Consider the following 17,591-nt stretch of genomic DNA (forward strand, 5'->3'; position numbering starts at 1 on the left):
TTTGACCTTGTGCTGGGGGAGGCCACTTTGATGCATGGCATACTTTTTAGCTCGCTCTGAGATGCTCTCGGGACGTTCTGTGTATCGCTAAAGGTCAATAGAAAAAGGTCACGCGCTGATGGAATACACAAATATCCATAAATGTTTTGTATGGGAGAGATTTTATTACTAAAGGCATGAAAACAAAATGCATATACATTTTCAAACATATTAAAATATATGATGAAAGCCAGCATATATGCATTTTGTTTAATTATTTGGTTAAACATAAATGTAACATATAGTACATATTAAAAAAAACACATCCTTCTTGCATTCTAACAATATGTATATCATCAACATTTTGACATTTTGACATTGTGATATGTTTTGATAAGAGAGCAGGAGAATCATGACACATGAGGTGAAGGATGAACCTCTGAAATTAAGGCAAGTCATTTGTATTTCATTCTTTTGTGTTGTTTGATAATATGCAGCCGTTTGGTTGTGACCAAGTGGGGACTGTCTCTGTGGGCTAGATCTTTTAGATGAACATGAGTATACATGTACGCTCTCCCCATGTCTTAGCGCGTGCATGTGTGTGTTGATGCATGTATAAATGAGCATGAGATCCTCTTGGCTCCCGACACCAATCTGTGAATAGAAGTGGGATGAGAGCAGCTCTATTTTGGGGTCTGGAGCCATGTCCGTCTGTCAGTGTGGGGAGAGAGATAAACCATTATACCACACAGAAAGATATATATATATATATGGAGAGAGAGAGAGAGAGAGAGGCTGAGTAGGCTTGAAAGCGTGTTATTGAAAATATACATTTTCAATGAAAGAAAGAAACAGGCAGGGAGAGCAAGAAATAGAGAAACTAGAGCCCGCCTGATACATCGGCATGGTAGATGAACTGAACCGTATTTAGCTTCTGACAGATACAGTATATTAGTATGTTTGTTTGGAAGCTAATAAGAAACGTTCATGGTAGTTTACAGTGTTGTCATATTACAGGCTCTTCTCATTAACTGTTCGGAAATGTAACTCTAAAAAAGTAATTCACAGTCATTCATGTGTATTCCATGTATTTATTTTGTGTGTATTCCACATATTAAAATGAGCAGCCAAAAAAAATTACTTCAGATAATGGCGTTGAATGAATAATTGCTAGGATGTTTCTAATTTTTTACTTTATTTGATTTGTTTGATCAACAGACTAAAAAACACAACAATTGAAAAAAAGGGACCAATTAAAATTTTTTAGGTTCTTGGCTTCCATAGATCTCATATATTGTAATCTCTTAAATATAATGGTGTCAGCCTCAGCAATCCAGTATTGGTTGGGTTCTATTAGATACTCCTGCTTGTAAAGTTTGAAAGTTAGAAAGTAAAACGAGGAGGCAGAGGAGAGACAGATATGAACTGAAAGCGAGGGCCAGAAAAACAACAAAATATAGTCCTAGAAGAAATGATAGGTTAGAGAGTCTGAGAAGTGACTACAGACAGAGATGGAAGGGAAGTAAGTTGATTCCACACAAGGGAGACGATTCACAGTAAAAACATGGGCAAACAAACACGTACTCAAAATTTCACTGCTTCTCAGTTTAACACCCTCTGAAAGCACTCCGCAGGGCTCCATACAGTGGCTTCTTTGCATTTCTTCGTGTGGAACAATGGATGCAAAGAAAAAAGTAAAAAGAAAACAAAAGTTGGTGAAACAGGGTGAGTGGGAGGGAGAGGGGGCAGGAGGAACTGGACTGAAAAAAGGATGTAGAGAGCATGTGAGTTTGAAAGATTGAGTTCTTCTACACTACTTTGGTATGATGTTATTACACCTGCTGTCTCCCAAACACACATGCTGTCACATCAACGCCTGCATTGTTGCAATCCGGCAAGACAGAATAAATTACTCTGTCTCACTGCGTTTCATGCATGACTGTGTATGCACACACATAAACACACACATGCACTCGCTCACCCTCACCACTACCAGCACACAGGAACAATGAATACAGTCACTATAAGAAAAGCGATACACATATAGTAAATATATAGGCTACCACGCACAGAAACAAACCAGAAAATAAGAGTTAGTGCTATGAATGAGTCTGGGTTCAGCACAGAAAGAGCTGTTTGATGGGAAAATGACTGAATAGTTGGTTTTCACTCAAAAACCATGTGAAGTAAAGGCTGCTTTCATCGTCCATCACGACTTAACAACACACAGTCATTTTTAATCTCGCTTCTCAACAAATACGCTCTTTCAAATCGTCCCCTTTCTTTCAAGGATTTACAATAAAAAACATTCCTCGCTGTATTTGAAGGTGTGCTTATCTTTTGGCTTTTGTTAAGTGACCCCGGGAGAAGAAAGCCCATCATTCCTGCAGAGGCATGCGCTCAGTGACTCCATCACAGTTTGAGAAGAGAAGGCGGGACTCAGGATGATTCATTTATTTGCTTATAATGAACAATCAGGGCATGTGCCAATGAAATTAGAAGATAAACAGTTCTAATTGCATTGCCACTCTTTAATAATTGAATGAAAAGAAACTTTTAGTGAAAAGGCCAAATAATTCACGATGAAACTTCAACTGCAATGAGGTATTTCCATTAGAGGAGGCCTTCTTGATGCCTTTTAGTCATTTCCTATAGAAGACAGGAGTTGTTCAGTGCATTGAGTTTGGATTGGGGTTGCGCTGCGTTAGATGGTCTGCATTTGCATAAAGTTTATAAGACCTCAACTTTTTGCTGATGCATCAGACTAACGAAACTTGGACCAAGGTGTCAAGCTAAGCAATGCTGTTTTAAAATAAGATTTAGCAGTGACATACAATTTTGATTGTGGAATGGAATGTGGATGGAATAAAAGACAGTTTATAAGTAGGCTGCCATGTTGTTTCCTTGAAATGGTGAGCAGAGAGCGTGTGCATGCCATAGTAGGGTAGCCATTTCCATCAAGTGGCCAGTTGAGTGGAGCTGAGCATCCCCTAAGCATCTTCAACACCACTGATGGAATTGGCCCCTTACTGTCCCTGGAGGGTAGATGAAGTGGAAAGCCTCCCAGCATGCATTTGGTCAACACTTTATGGGTATTGTTTTTTTTTTTTTATTGCATTACCATCTGTGTTTTTTCAGTGGGTGAATATGGTGATATCCTGATTGTGTAGTTGTGTAGGTTTAGTGACTTTCCTTCAGATGTGAGTTCAAAGATGATGCTCTTCTCTGTGGTTAAGTTACAGTTTCAGATAAATGACAAAAGATTAACTGTTAACCTTGATCAACTAAACAACTGACTTATTGTTTCATTGTTTTTATTAAAGAGAGAGTTTTTGGCTATGATTCTTGGTAAGGGAGGAAAGTAAAAATGATTAGTTTCTAAATGTATTTATTAAACATTATCTGATGTAAATGTTGGTATTAAAGTATGATTACCTGGATAGTTTCAAACTTCATACCTTACAGAAGAAAAACCCTTATAACTAAAAAACGGTTTCCATTTTTATCGTGTTTTTCAGCTATACAAACACCACTTAAAAACAATATTGCATGTCAGAGCATAAACATAAAATGATTAGAAAAGCAATAAGCAGCTTCAGTCTGCTTTATGCATCTTAGCGGTTCTTGAATTAGTGTAAAGCACTTTGTTTGCCAAATAACTGTTTAAATGCCAAACAGAAGTGCTCAGAGAGAAATCATCCGTGGATGTTAAAAGGTAAAAGCAGTAGAGTACAGTAAAGGAGGTGGTGTAATCCAGATAGGCACATCCCATCCCAGACTTTTAGTGGAGTACAGCTCACGATGATTTGTGAGGCCAAACCTTACACAAGGCCAAAATGTTGATCGCTGTGTACTCACTCTCTGTTGCTGTCAAGAACCTCAGCGGTTATTGTGCCAAGTGTGCTGACCTTGGAAAACATGAAAGAGAAAAAAAGAATTATATTTCTTTCATACATACAGCAGTGTAGGTGTGGAGGTGCTCTGCAACTTATGACGACTACCCCACAGAGGAGAAATTGACTGCGTGAAATATGAGAATCTGCATTCCCCAAATATTATTATGAACACTAAATTCTTTATCTGGGGAACATAAAACTAGCGTTGTGTGCAGTGTCAAATATTTTTCCTCAGTGACAGATTCATCAGTCGTTTTCATCAAAGGATTGCACTTAATTCAAAAACCAGGTTTGCTTGTGCCCATCTAACCAACAGCTTATTCAACATTTCCCTGTATCATACCAATGATTTGGTGTTAAAGTGTACATTTTTAGATAGCTGAATAAACAGCATGTAAATCAAGACCTGAGCAGAATTGATTCTAATACAACAATTGGTTTTAAATCAATGTAAACTGAATTCTTGTAAGAAGAGCTGAAACAAGTTGATCAGGTCGTCAATCTATAGAAAACAATAAGCAACTGGGGTTATCGGTTAATTGTTTCAGCTCAACTCATGCCTAAAGCTGCGTGTCTCTAGGGATGGCAATGTTGGTCACATCATCTCAACTGGATGGATTGCCATGAAATTCGGTGCAGGTGTTTTTCTCAGTTTTATATCATTGTAATATTAAGGGCTTCAGAGAGCCAGGAGCACAACACTGGAACAAAAACACCGCAAAAACACCATCACATCACTGACATACAAAACGCAAAATTTACTCTCAGTCACCTGTCATGACATATTCAGATGGATTTTGATTGGCTATCAACATTCTATCATTCCTCAAATCCTCTTAAAAGTGATCTCAATGATGTGGTGGTGGACTCAGCCTCAACTTGAGTTAGAATGTTTTTTTAAAACTATATATTTATAGTATGTTATTGTTCTTGTGTGGCTGATCCTTAAGACATTTCTTATCAGGTTTCACTTTCCCATCTGCTGAATGTTTTCTATAGTGTGCAACCGTTTTGTGGCTCTGGCTGAGTGTCACAACAGCATCTTGGCAGACAGCTTGCTGGCACTCCTGTAGTCCTGCAGTACTGAGTCTCATTTGGCTAATAATGACAAACCTACTCAATGTATAAAATGCAGCAGCAACAAGTGGGCATTTCAGTTGCACATTTTCTTCAATAGGTCCAACACAATGTGCCTCTCATACATAATTCCTCTGCAATAAACAGCCCTGTACAGCTGCCATTTTGTATTTTTCATTGCAGGAGAGGAGACTTATGTCATTTTCTCATATGAACTCCTGAAAGTGTTTAAGGAATCATGTCTGGATATTGGCTATCCCTTTCACACGTGTAGCACACAACAGGAGAATATCCATGTCAGATGTATTTGGTTTAGACATGGGTTGGTGCCTCAGTAGAGTGTACAGGAGGCAGGACATGATGTGGATTACACTGCGATCATGTAGCTGGTTCGTAATTTGGTCACAAACAACTGAGTCCCTTGCCGTTTCTTCTTGAAACAGAAGTTCCTGAGTCACTCTAGTTAGACATTTGTGTTGCTGTCTTTGTGTAAATCACCCTTTTTCTTCACCCTCTGATATTTGTTTTCTCACATCATCAAGACGCCCACTCGCTCACTGTGAATTCTCAGAGAAATTAGCTGCTCTTTTCACACATTGGCTCACCCAGAGGTTTCACAGACTACTTCTACCTAGTACTACTTTGTACTAGGGGGATAAGGTCCATTTGATGTCCATCTAACTAATTCAGACATTTGTGTTCACAGATACTGGGTAATGTCTAGATAATTTAAGGTCGGCAGTGTGTATGTGAAAGTCGCTTTACTGATGGAGCGATTAATAAAACAAGTTGGACAATAGAAATAAACACTGTACAAATACTTGTTATATAGTAAAACAGTAACTTGATAAGGGTGTATATTATTTCTCTCTCGTGTGTGTGGCTGCTGACAGTCGTCTGCTACCATCTATTCTCATTATCTTCCTGTCTGCCTGTGCCAAGCTGATTCTGTCTTCTGCGACACCCTCCCTTGATACAGGTTCTGAGTGTGCTCATTGTTGCATTTCTCTCTTGTCAGAAAGTGAGACGTAGCAGAAAGAGAAAGAGGGAAAAGTATGAGAGAGAACAAAAAGATTTTCACTCCGGTTGTTCTCTGTCATTGACATGGGCTTAGGGAAGGACAGCGTAGCTGAATCTCAACACATTCCAGTGACACATTTCAGTCGCATTTCAGTTGAGAAAGAAGACAGACAGAGGGTGTAGAGAGAGAAAGATTGTGTCTCTCAGCTCAGAAAAGGATGGAGAAAGAGGGCAAAAGGAGAGAAGGACAGGAGGGACAGGCGTGCCCTCATACATTTTGATGACACATGCTGCTACCCTGTCGATCCCTGTGCCATGACATTGCAGAGACATGGCTTGATGAGACACGCCGACACACACACACACACACACACACACACACACACACACACACACACACAAACACACACACACACACACACACACACACACACACACACACACACACACACACACACACACACACACACTGTGGATGTTGCTACTGCTGCCTACCTGACAAGTCGACACAGCTCTGCCTGTCAGTAATGACAAGGACAACCATCCTCTGTCCAGAAGAGAACACACACACACATGGAGTCAACAGAACAATGCAGATACACCAACTTAGACACACCAACTTAGACACACCTCATAGACAAGAAAACACATTCCAAAATATGGCACATACAACAACCTGTCATCTCTTACAGACACACACCTGGCTGTAAGCACCAAGCTTTCATTAGAGTCCAACTGAACAATGAACGTCACAGCCTGAAGTGGCCGTTTTTTTCTGAACCAGTTTACTGAACATTGTAGACAGATAGGCTTTGTTATCCGTCTCAGGGGACTGAACCGAGGAGAGGCTGAAGTCAGTGAAGTGAGGATGAGGAAGGTGAACAAAAAAAAGTCCATTTGCTTGAGGTGTAATTTATTTATTTATATTTTACAGTGCACTGCCTAAAATGACCAATCACGAGTACAAGCTAGATGAAAAAAAACTGAGTCATTGTTGAAGCTTAAATATCCAATCTGTTGTCTATAAGATTATAATTGGAGGGGGACTAAGTGTGCGCACATCCAGGCAAAATCGTCAGGTGTGACACAAAAACATACTTAACTACAGGGAAGTTAAGGTCTGCACACTATAGGTCTCCATATATTTACTTTAAAAAAGCAACTTTAGAATCTTTTGAATCTTCTTCAGGATTATAATTGGAAACACTTTAAATATATTTACTTGTTATAATAATGTAACTTACAGTAATGGAAGAAGAATAAAGCTGTGTGTTGACTATTTCCCCCAAAATGCTGTGCTGTTTTTCTTATGTAATACTTTACATATATGAAATCATAGCACTCCTAGGGTAAAGAGATGAAAGCATACATTCACATATTTTGATGGAAACATATAAGACAACAACATTATTACCAGACAAAGCCTTTGTTTAAACTCTTTTGTGTATGTGTGTGTGTGTGAGTGTGTGTGTGTGTTTTCATGTGTGTGCGTGTGTGCGTGTGAAAGTGAGTAATTGTCTGAATCTTCTGGATATAAGCATGATGACAACTTTCTTTTCACCTAGCCAATGTGGATTTGATCAGCTCTTTGTAGGATGTTAACCTGATTTCTGCTATTGAGTGTGTGTAAGTGTGTTTTTGTGTGTGTTTTGTGGGTCCTGTGTCCACTCCAACCTAAGCTCTTCTTTGATGAGGCTTGTTTATGCTTCATATGCCGTGTTAAGTTTGCAGTTGAACTCTGGTCATGCTTTCAGAAAGCATTACCACAGACACACACCCAAGGGCAAACACAAATAATTGTTCAGGCCAGCAACACACCATTCAAACACCCACATATATCTATAAGAATAACAGAATAATGACTGACGGAAAGATAATAGATTGTGAGTGTCACAAAGGAAGACAGTGATGGATTCAGGATCTAATGGCGTTGACTTGGAGACTGATGGTCCAGTGAGTGACACTCTCTCTCTCTCTCTCTCACACACACACACACACACACACACACACACACACACACACACACACACACACACACACACACACACAAATGAATGGTGCATTGAATCATGGTACACTACATTGCACCATGAAATTATCTGTATTTTTAAATAAATCCATTTCTTTGTGTAACTAATGTAACGATCCTGACAATTCTGTTTGGCTCTTTGGGCCCAGTATTCCTCGCTTATCAAATACAGTACACAACCACACACACAATGGATTCCACTGGACTGTCACTGATAAATGTTTAGGATTTTAAGGAAACAGACCTTTGAAGTGGGAGAGATCCGGTGGGATTTTGTAAGGACAAAGTGGGATTTGTGCTATAACTTCTTGGCTCCTTCCAGTTGTACAGCAATTGTACAACAGAAGCTTCAAAACAGTTCACAGGAGAACTGCTCAGGAAATGTGTTTCTCTGTTTCTGAGTGTTTGTAAGAGTATAGTGCACAAAGGGTCAAGCACACTGTCACATCGATTATTCTGGCAAAAGAGGATTGTGTTCCATTTTGTATTCCATACATAATGCATGTGTATATATATATATATATATATATATATATATACAGTAACCCAATGTGTAGAATCTTACATGGCAATACATAGAGTATATTCCCATGAAAACAAAATGTTAATTTAAATAGATTAATGATTCATGTTTAAATAACATCCATATTCTACATCTTGGTAATAAAAGCACAAGAGTGACAAAACTCACCAATTAAGATACTTTAAAAACCTGTTGCTTCATTCCGTCGCAGCATCATAACTGCACATACACATTGTACACAGATCTTTTGATTCAGTCTGACTTGCACTTTCCAAGAATGGCAATATATTGAATATAAATCCATAAATCTGCTTAGAAATCAGACAAAAGACACTCCTAAAACTCCAGAACTTCTCTGAGAATCATTGTGTTTGTCACAAGTTTTCTGCAGTATCAAAGTAACCCAGTGACTAGTTTTCTGTACATCCATGGGTATGTTGCCAACTGTGTGTCTATTTAAATGCTGCACATGTACAACTTGTCTAAGAGTGGCCCCCGCAGTGTCAGACTAGGTAACACCTAGTGTAGAGAAAGCATTGCATATGCCAGTGCTGGCATTTACAGCATTTCGGTCTTTGCTCATACATAATGTACTTCATCTTAAGGATTTCTGAGGGGCATTAAATCAGGTTTACTGTGAAGTACACCAGTACACAGAACAATACAGTACATTTACAAAACAGGGGAGAAACCTTTTCCTTTATATTGAATCCCGTTTATGGAGCTATTAGTGGTGTAACTGTAAATGTACAACTTTCAAAATTGTACCATCACACAGAAAATGATTCGAGTCAGCAGGGCTCTCAATGCAAAACTATATAATTTCTTAAAAACTTGAATATTTCCTGCCTGCATAAGGAAGAGGATAATGTGTTTTGTGTGCGCAAAGGTAGTAATTTATCCCGGCAAGGACAAGCTGTGTTAATGTCTTTGTGCACAAGCGCTTCACAGCCAGCTGAGACTGTGATACAGCACAGATGTGCGGTGCGTTATCCTCTGCCATTCATCCATCAGAAGATACTATCTGGAAGACTGGATGTGTGTGTGTGTGTGTGTGTGTGTGTGTGTGTGTGTGTGTGTGTGTGTGCATGCGTGTGCGTTTGTGTGTGTGTGTGTGTAGGGAGAGCATGTGCCTCCAAACAGACAGATGCAATAATGTGTGGTGAGAAAATGCAAGCAGAAAAGATAGAGATGGCGAAAGATAAGGGGAGACAAATATGAAAAAAATGTGCTCTGAAAACGCATTCAGAATGTGAGAGAGACAAATAGAAACAGAGTGAGAGATATTTTTAATCAAGGCGATATACATCCATTCTCGGTGCAGACTACTGAACATTTTGCAAGCTCAGATAATGTAAAGAAAAGTTAAAGAGAGCTTATTATTTATATATATTACCGTATGCATATTCACAAGTAAGTATTTTTTAATTTCCTCAAAAGAAGTACTGAGAGGTTGAAACATGTTTCATTCATGAAGTGATTTGAAAGAAAGTTGAAGGAATTATCAGTTGGCATACTCATACCACGTTCCTCCTGTGTGGGAGAGAAAATAGGAGAACCTTTTAGTTTCACCCTGAAGTCTTTCCCCCCATCAAACACATACATCATTTTAAGAAACAGTAGGAACACACTAAGGTGTACAGAAGCTGTGCACTGTCGTCCTTGCACGTTTTCTTTTTTAATGCCAGTGCATGCTGGCATGGCGCTCCTGATCTCCAATGGTTTTTTCAAGATGACAAAATAAGTTACTTAACTGAAAAAAAAGACTGCAAGCACAGCCAGGCTTGTCTTCTGTAGTAATGCAATCAATCAACACTGGACTTTTTTCCTGGTGTCACCGTTGTCGCATGGCATACAGTAGGTCAAGTCTGTCAACAGTCAGGAAAAAAAAAACATACACTTGAGTAAACTTTGTTAAAGAAATGTTCACTCAAAAGAAGATTATTTATTATTGCTGCTGTGGATGCAGAATGCTGTGAAAATACCAGAACTGTCAACACTCTCGAGATCACAGACTCTTGGAGTTTAACTGCTCCAGAACTGCTACAGAGATAATATGCTGTACCATAATGAAATACCCCAGTAATTATTAACTTGCCAGCAGTATTAGTGCTGCATTGTGATTAGACCCTCATTAACCTCCACTGGGTTGTATATCAGATTCAAACTCCAACTAAATTTGACTAGAAAGTACATTCAATACTGTGACTGTGGTCCTGCAGTATATCAATTGCAAAAGAATGGCCTCTGAAAAATGCATGAGTGCCTGTCTATTTCCTTTGGAAGCTGGAAAACATCAGCAGTCAACAATCAGTCTTTCACCAGCTTGCACAGTGATCTGTGAAACCAATTTTTGATTTGATCAGACTGTTCAGACTTTGAAGTCTGCAAAAAAGTAAAGAATGGCAGATAGAACAAAGGAGTAAAGACAAGAGAGATGGAGAATTCACTGCCACAGCTCCATCATCTTGTATCCTCTGTGATACAGCTGGCATTAGACTTTCTGTGGAGGGAGAGATTTGTAAAACATGGACATTACAACAATGGCTGGAGCATAATCTGCTCAATCCCATTACTGGCTAGAACCATCACACACACACACACACACACACACGCACACACACACACACACACACACACACACACTCACACACAGCTGAAAGAAGGATCACTGTGTGTGAAAGGGTGAATGAATGGAAGGAAGGAAGACATGAAGAACAGGGGGATGCTAGAAAGAGAAAGCAACAGAGATACGGCCACGCGCGCGCGTGTGTGTGTGTGTGTGTGTGTGTGTGTGTGTGTGTGTGTGTGTGTGTGTGCGTGTGCATGCAATAGGACAACTTTTACAATCTCTGTGGTTTTAAAATGTATTTTAATGATCAGAACACAAATGATCTCTCCCTCTCTCTCTGGCAGGAGAGGGGGGTAGACTCTGAATGCTGTATGTTAACTAACAGTAAGTCATACTTTCTACATATACCTTTAAACCCAAACCAAAACCTTCATTTGGAGAAGATTACTACTATTCTTAGGCCTGCAGTGTCCTTACAAAGAAGGCAGAATGTGTAGCCTAAGGGCTGTGTTACACTTGCAAAAAATAAATTGGTTCAACACGTTGTCTGACAGAAGTAATTTTTACACCAAACTGTAAGGCAGGGTAAAAGGCCGACCATCACAGAGACGGGGGAGACGACATATAATTTAAATATGGGAATAATAGCACATGTTTTCAGTCTTTCCTTGGAGGCATTCATAGTCTTGCACTTCACATGAAAAGTGACAGAAATTGATGGGTATAGAAATAACAAAGGAACCGCCAATCACACAATAAAGTAGGTATAGATGTCAAATTGTTGGTTTCAGAAGGTTACAGAAATTGTCAGACAGAGCTATCAGTCAGACTGACGGCCCATCTCTGGCATTTTGCTTTACCCAAACGGAGCTGCTACTTCAACCGATTAATAAGTTAACTGTTCATATATCATAAAATTGCATTGATAAAAATCATACAATTAATTTTCACAGACTTGGTAAAAATGAAAAATAATAAAAAAAAGAAAAAAAAAGAAATAAACAAAAAACATCACCAGCTATTTGATGACACTAAGTCTCTCGTCAATTTCATGTGTACAAAATCAAATATCTGGTTTAGTATGTAGCAGTACAGCATGTCTTGGTTTCTTGCTTTATAAGGCTGGGTTGGATTACTCTGTGGCCTATATGGAAGTGCATCTCTCAGCATAAAAGGATTACCAAGTACTCAGAAGGTCAGAACTTGTACGTCAAAGCACCCCCTCGAGAATATTGGAGTGTTGACAACCTAGAGTAAGAAAAAATTGAAATGATCTCAGCCAGGCTAAGCTGTTGATAGAGTCGGTGGCTCAGAGGAATAAGCTATTATGCAGACTCTTGTAGATTGTGGGTCCAATCATCAATGGTCATCTTGAATATCTTTTTCTTCCACTTCAGGGAGCCAGCATCCGGGTGAAAACAACTCTGAGAATGAGTTTAAGGCTGCTCTCAGGCTTACATTATTGCTGTAGGCAGACACAATAGGTGGTTGAGGTTATACCTTTGATACCCAACTCTATGTTTAATTAAAGACAGCTAGCATATACAGTAGAGGGGGACTTGTAGAGCTATTGTGGAATAAGTCCACAAGCAGTGAAAGTCAGTGGGTGGTTTAGTCACAGATGTTACTGTTGAAGTGTAGGCCTATACATCCCCTGCTGAGCTTAACTGTTCACCACCTTATTACAGCTGGGGAAGCAGCCTATTTTATGGGCGTTTTGGGGAGAAACAAATCCATAATAATCTTTCATCATATTGTATTTCAAGTTTTCTCAGAGAAAAAAGACATCTGGGGCCTCGTTTATAAAACCATGCGTAGAATCCTTCACACAAAACCATCAATGTGCGGCGCAAAACTTTTTTTTGAGTTTTCTAAAACTGTGCGGCGCACATTGCAAACAGTCTTTCCTTTATAAATACCGATAAATTCCCACATGCGGTGAATTGTGAGGGGATGATCTCCGCCCAGTGTCATCCCACTTTCCCTCCCACATGCAAAAGTAGTTGAGTAACTTAGTAGTTTCCTCAGGGATGTACAAATAGTACTATTAGCCTATATCGTAAGTGCAGTATTTAAGTACTCGTAATCTAATTAGTCCTAAATTATAATTATCTCAAAAGGACATAAACGAAATAAGAAAATTGTTGCAAAAACCTTTGATTTAATGAAAAAAAACCTTGGGAAGGGTTTTACAGAGAGAGGGGGGAACTGTAAATTATGCAGTGCCTTGGCAAATAGATTAATCCGTTGTAAACAAGAAAAACAATAAATTCACTTCTTATCTGGCAACAATGTCAATGCCAATTCAAATTTATATATTGGTATTGCAAGTAAGTAGGTAAAAAGTCATAGTATAGTATGTCGAAAAAAGTTATTATAAGTCTTAAAAAACACTTAAAATTAGTCATAGGATAGCCTGTCTAAAACAGTAATGGCATTGAAAAAATCAAAGAAAAGTCACAGTATAATGTGTCAAAAAAGTAAAAAAAAAAAAAAAAATGTTACTTCTTGACTTTCATGCTTTGTTTAGACCCACATTACATAAACAGATTTTGTCCTGTATTGTTAAATGTTAGCATTTCAAATGTAATCAGAAGACTGCTTTGTGGGTTAGCTCTATTTACATCCTGGGTGGGATCAGTGCGCATGCACCATTCATTTGCAGCCTGGACGCAGGTGTTGGTCCCTCTCCACTCTGACTGCAGCTTAATGACTGCCTGTGAGTGCTTTTGGACGGGGGAGGGGCTCAGTCACGGCAGCACCTGTTGCTCATTGAAGACTCCATGGTTGAGGACAGTAACTGCAGAGCGATATGTGCTTTCACACATAGTTGCTAGAATAGTCGCTAGTCTCCTTTTGACAAAAAAAGTCACCAGATTTAGTGAGAAAGTTGCCAAGTTGGCAACACTGAACTGACCCATGAGAACATTTGAAAGGTCTAAATTTGTCCTATTAAGAGGATATTGATAGGATCCCGTGGACATAGCTACTCTCCCGGCGCTAAGTATTTTCCTTTAACCTGGAGATGCGTGCAGTCATAACATAACACATACGTACATAATAATGGCCAGGCACGTGCAACACACCTTTATGAGTGTGCTGCTATTTTCCTATAATTTCCATTAAATTCAAACGGCATGCATGTAGCTGTGGCTATTTACATTCCACTGAAATCAGTTTGAGTGTTAAACAGTTTGCTTCCTTGAATTAGGGAACTCCTCACAAACTTGCTCTCTTTATGGACAATATTGGCTATGATGCTGCCCCTCCCTGTCTAATGGTATCCTGTAAAAAGTTATAGTTTTTTGCTCCAGACAAATCCCCTGCCTCCAATAAAACTCCTGACCAAGCAAGACCTAATTACACTATAGTCACTGCTCTGCTCCCTCTGGAGGAACGGCAGAGAAGCTACCCTGCTGTGTAGTCAGCCTGTGCATGTGTGTGTGTTTGTGTGTGTGTGTGTGTGTTGTTGTATGTGCAGCTTAATGTTAATAGCCTTTTGTGTGAACCTAGCTTGGCATCTCTCTCTCTGTCAGTTTGTTTGGATGTGCATTACAAAACCAGCATCCGTCATAAAAAAGCGTTCTATATTAGTCACTGCGAGTCAGCAAAATACAAAAGTGTGTCTATGTGTGTGCCTCCTCTGCTTTCCTCTCTAACTTTTCTTCCTACTATCTGGGCTGTATTCACTACAAGATGGTCCAACTGTGATTAATGATGTCTGGGTTAGATTAAATATCAGCCCCAAACACCAACACAACATCTTAACTTCTTCCTCTTTTGACCTCACTTTCGCAACCCTGTACTCTGTTCTTGTTCAGCACCCTCTCCTCCTTATCAATTTGAATTCCTCTAATCGTCCTCCATCTTTCTTTTCTAGTCCCTATAATCACTTTACGTTCGTCGTCCCTTCATCACTGTCCCTCTCACCATTTCCCCTTTCACCCATCCTCTTCTATCATGTCTATCTTTACTGACTCTTCTTTATTTCTCTGTCCCTTCTCTATATCTCAGCCTATCTCTTTCTCCATCACTATGTCCACATTTGTCTCCCTTCATCTTGCCCTTCATCTTACTGCATCTATTTCTTCTCTTCTCTCCTCCTTTCTCCATCTCCTCTGTTCTCTAATTGACCAAAGCTGAAGAAAAATCCATTACACTATGTCAGACTTTCTGCTTAGGGGAAAAAGTCAAAGCAAATGTTGTGTATATAATCTTCAACACACCGTCCTACATACAATTACGGGGTGACTGATGTTCGTCTGTTCAAATAGAGTTTAAAAAGTAAGTTGTTTTGGTACTCCTCAAAGTGACCTGAACTTCAAAGTAGGAATAATGTTATTTATGTTATTTATATAAAGGGAAGATGCGTCTTATGTATTATTTACAGGGTTTATGTAAGGTCTCTGTATAAGTGGTTGCAAATAAAGCTGTTGAATTTTTTTAATGGCTTTCTTCCAGGAGGTAAACATCAGTTTAGTAGAGGTAACGAAATATGAAAGTATGTACAAATAATAAAAAATGCCCAAATGAAATGTGTAAACATACTGTAGATGCAAGCAGTTACATTTTTTTCCTTTCAGGCTGCTTGCAGTAGTTTAGTTACTGACTGCGGTGCTCTGTAGGCCTATGTGTTATGGACTCTTGTTAAAATGTCTATTGCCTAAAATATCAAATTGAGATAATAATCAAAATAACTAAATAAAGAAACAGCCAACACTGTTCTCTGATAAACAATGTCAGACACAATGCTTTTACATGACATGTAGGGTCTCGGAAAGTGTAAATGGGCCCCATTAAGGCCCACCAAACTGACTTCAAAGAAACTTTCAGTCATCTTCAACCGCTTGTCCCTGTCGGGGTCGCGGGGGGCTGGAGCCGATCCCAGCTGACAACGGGCTTGAGGCGAGGTCCACCCTGGACAGGACGCCAGACTATTGCAGGGCACATAGAGACAGACAACCATTCACACCTGAGGGCAATTTTAGAGTCATCAAATAACCTGACACATGCATGTTTTTGGATGGCGGGAGGAAACCGGAGTACCCGGAGAAAACCCATGCAGACATGGGGGGAACATGCAAACTCTACACAGAAAGGCCCCCAGTTGGGATGAGAACCTGGAACCTTCTCGCTGTGAGGCAACAGTGCTAACCACTACACCACCACTTCAAAGAACTTGTGGCCTGTTATTCAAAAAGGCAAATCAGAAGACCGACAGGACAGATTCAGGATATTATTGAGCCAGCTAGCACATAACCAACACATCCTGATGTTGAAAGAACATCTTGCAATCTCACAGCCTTTAGTCGTTTGTTTTTCTTTCTTGCCTTCTTTTGAGGATACGTACACGTACAAATACACATACAAATAAAGACACATAATAACAACACTAGAGAAAATGAAAAGCGTATTTTTGTCTGGTACTGTATGTCAACATTGGAGGTCATTTCAACCCCAGCCTGCACCCTGACTCAAGGTATCCCACCAACGCTCCAAGATTCAATTCTAACATTTGTTCCCTAATGATATCCCTTTCAAGCATCCAAAAACATTTGGAAACAATCAATACTTAATCCTTTTTGTAGCTTTAAATAAAGGCTATCAGGTCTTCTCCACCACCATCATCATCATCATCATCATCATCATCCTCTCTTTAATTACCAAACAGTATGGTTAAAGGACAGCTATAAAAATGTGAGTTGTATACTGAGATCCACTTTTCAACTTGAATCTAAAATAACTGCTCAAGATGAAATGCTTATCAGATTGCGTTCTCTCACCGCCTGCCGCTGCTGGTTCGACATGCTGAATCGGCCGCAAAGCCTGTGACAAGGGCTGACTAGTGGCAGGGATTTTAGAGAGAGGAAGGAAAGTATCAAAATCGGTAGTTCGAACAAACAACACTCGGCTAGTTCGTATAGTCTTGGGTGAAGACAAAAAGTTGCAACATTATTCATCAAATGAACTGGATCCTTTCATAAGATCATCACCATTTACTCTGCCTCAAGTTTGGAGCCATTTTCAATGCTTGGTAGTAGTTTTATCACAGCTTTGTGTGTGCGTATTTGTGTGTGTCTGTGTGTGTGTCCTGCGTGCCAGATTACATCAATGAACCACCCACACTGCAGGCAGAGCAAGCTTGGAGTATGAGACCATGCTTCGCTTCCAACACATTTATAATTCAACATACTGTCATAGCTCTACTCATCTCTCTCTCTCTCTTTTTCCCACACCCATCCTCTCTTATCTCCCCTTCTCTCACCTGTATCGCTCTCTACTCCCGTCTTCGTTTGCTTCTCGCCCTCTCTCTTTCCGACAACCATTTCTCTCACCCTTTCTCATCTCCTCCTTCTGCTCTCTCTTTTATTTGCTTCTCTAACCCTACCCTTATCTAAACCTTTCTCTCATTTTCTCCCTGCTCTCTTCCTCCCCTCTAGATAATAATAATTTCCTGGAGCAAGGGACGGCATTAGCAGTCCATATGCTTTAGCA

At 39.6% G+C, this 17,591-nt stretch overlaps 1 protein-coding gene across 1 annotated transcript in view; it reads right to left on the minus strand.

Annotated features, from left to right (window-relative positions):
- Nucleotides 1–17,591, minus strand: part of grm8a (glutamate receptor, metabotropic 8a) — a gene marked incomplete at both ends in the record, with an annotated part of 470,018 nt that overhangs the window by 54,484 nt on the left and 397,943 nt on the right. Inside the window, one exon of the mRNA XM_083935442.1 lies at nt 3,838–3,887. Within this exon, the coding sequence (XP_083791568.1) occupies nt 3,859–3,887 (29 nt within the window). The remainder of the gene's footprint in view (nt 1–3,837; nt 3,888–17,591) is intronic.

This window comes from Echiichthys vipera (genome assembly GCF_963691815.1).
Source record: "Echiichthys vipera genome assembly, chromosome: 20".
Classification (NCBI taxonomy): domain Eukaryota; kingdom Metazoa; phylum Chordata; class Actinopteri; order Perciformes; family Trachinidae; genus Echiichthys; species Echiichthys vipera.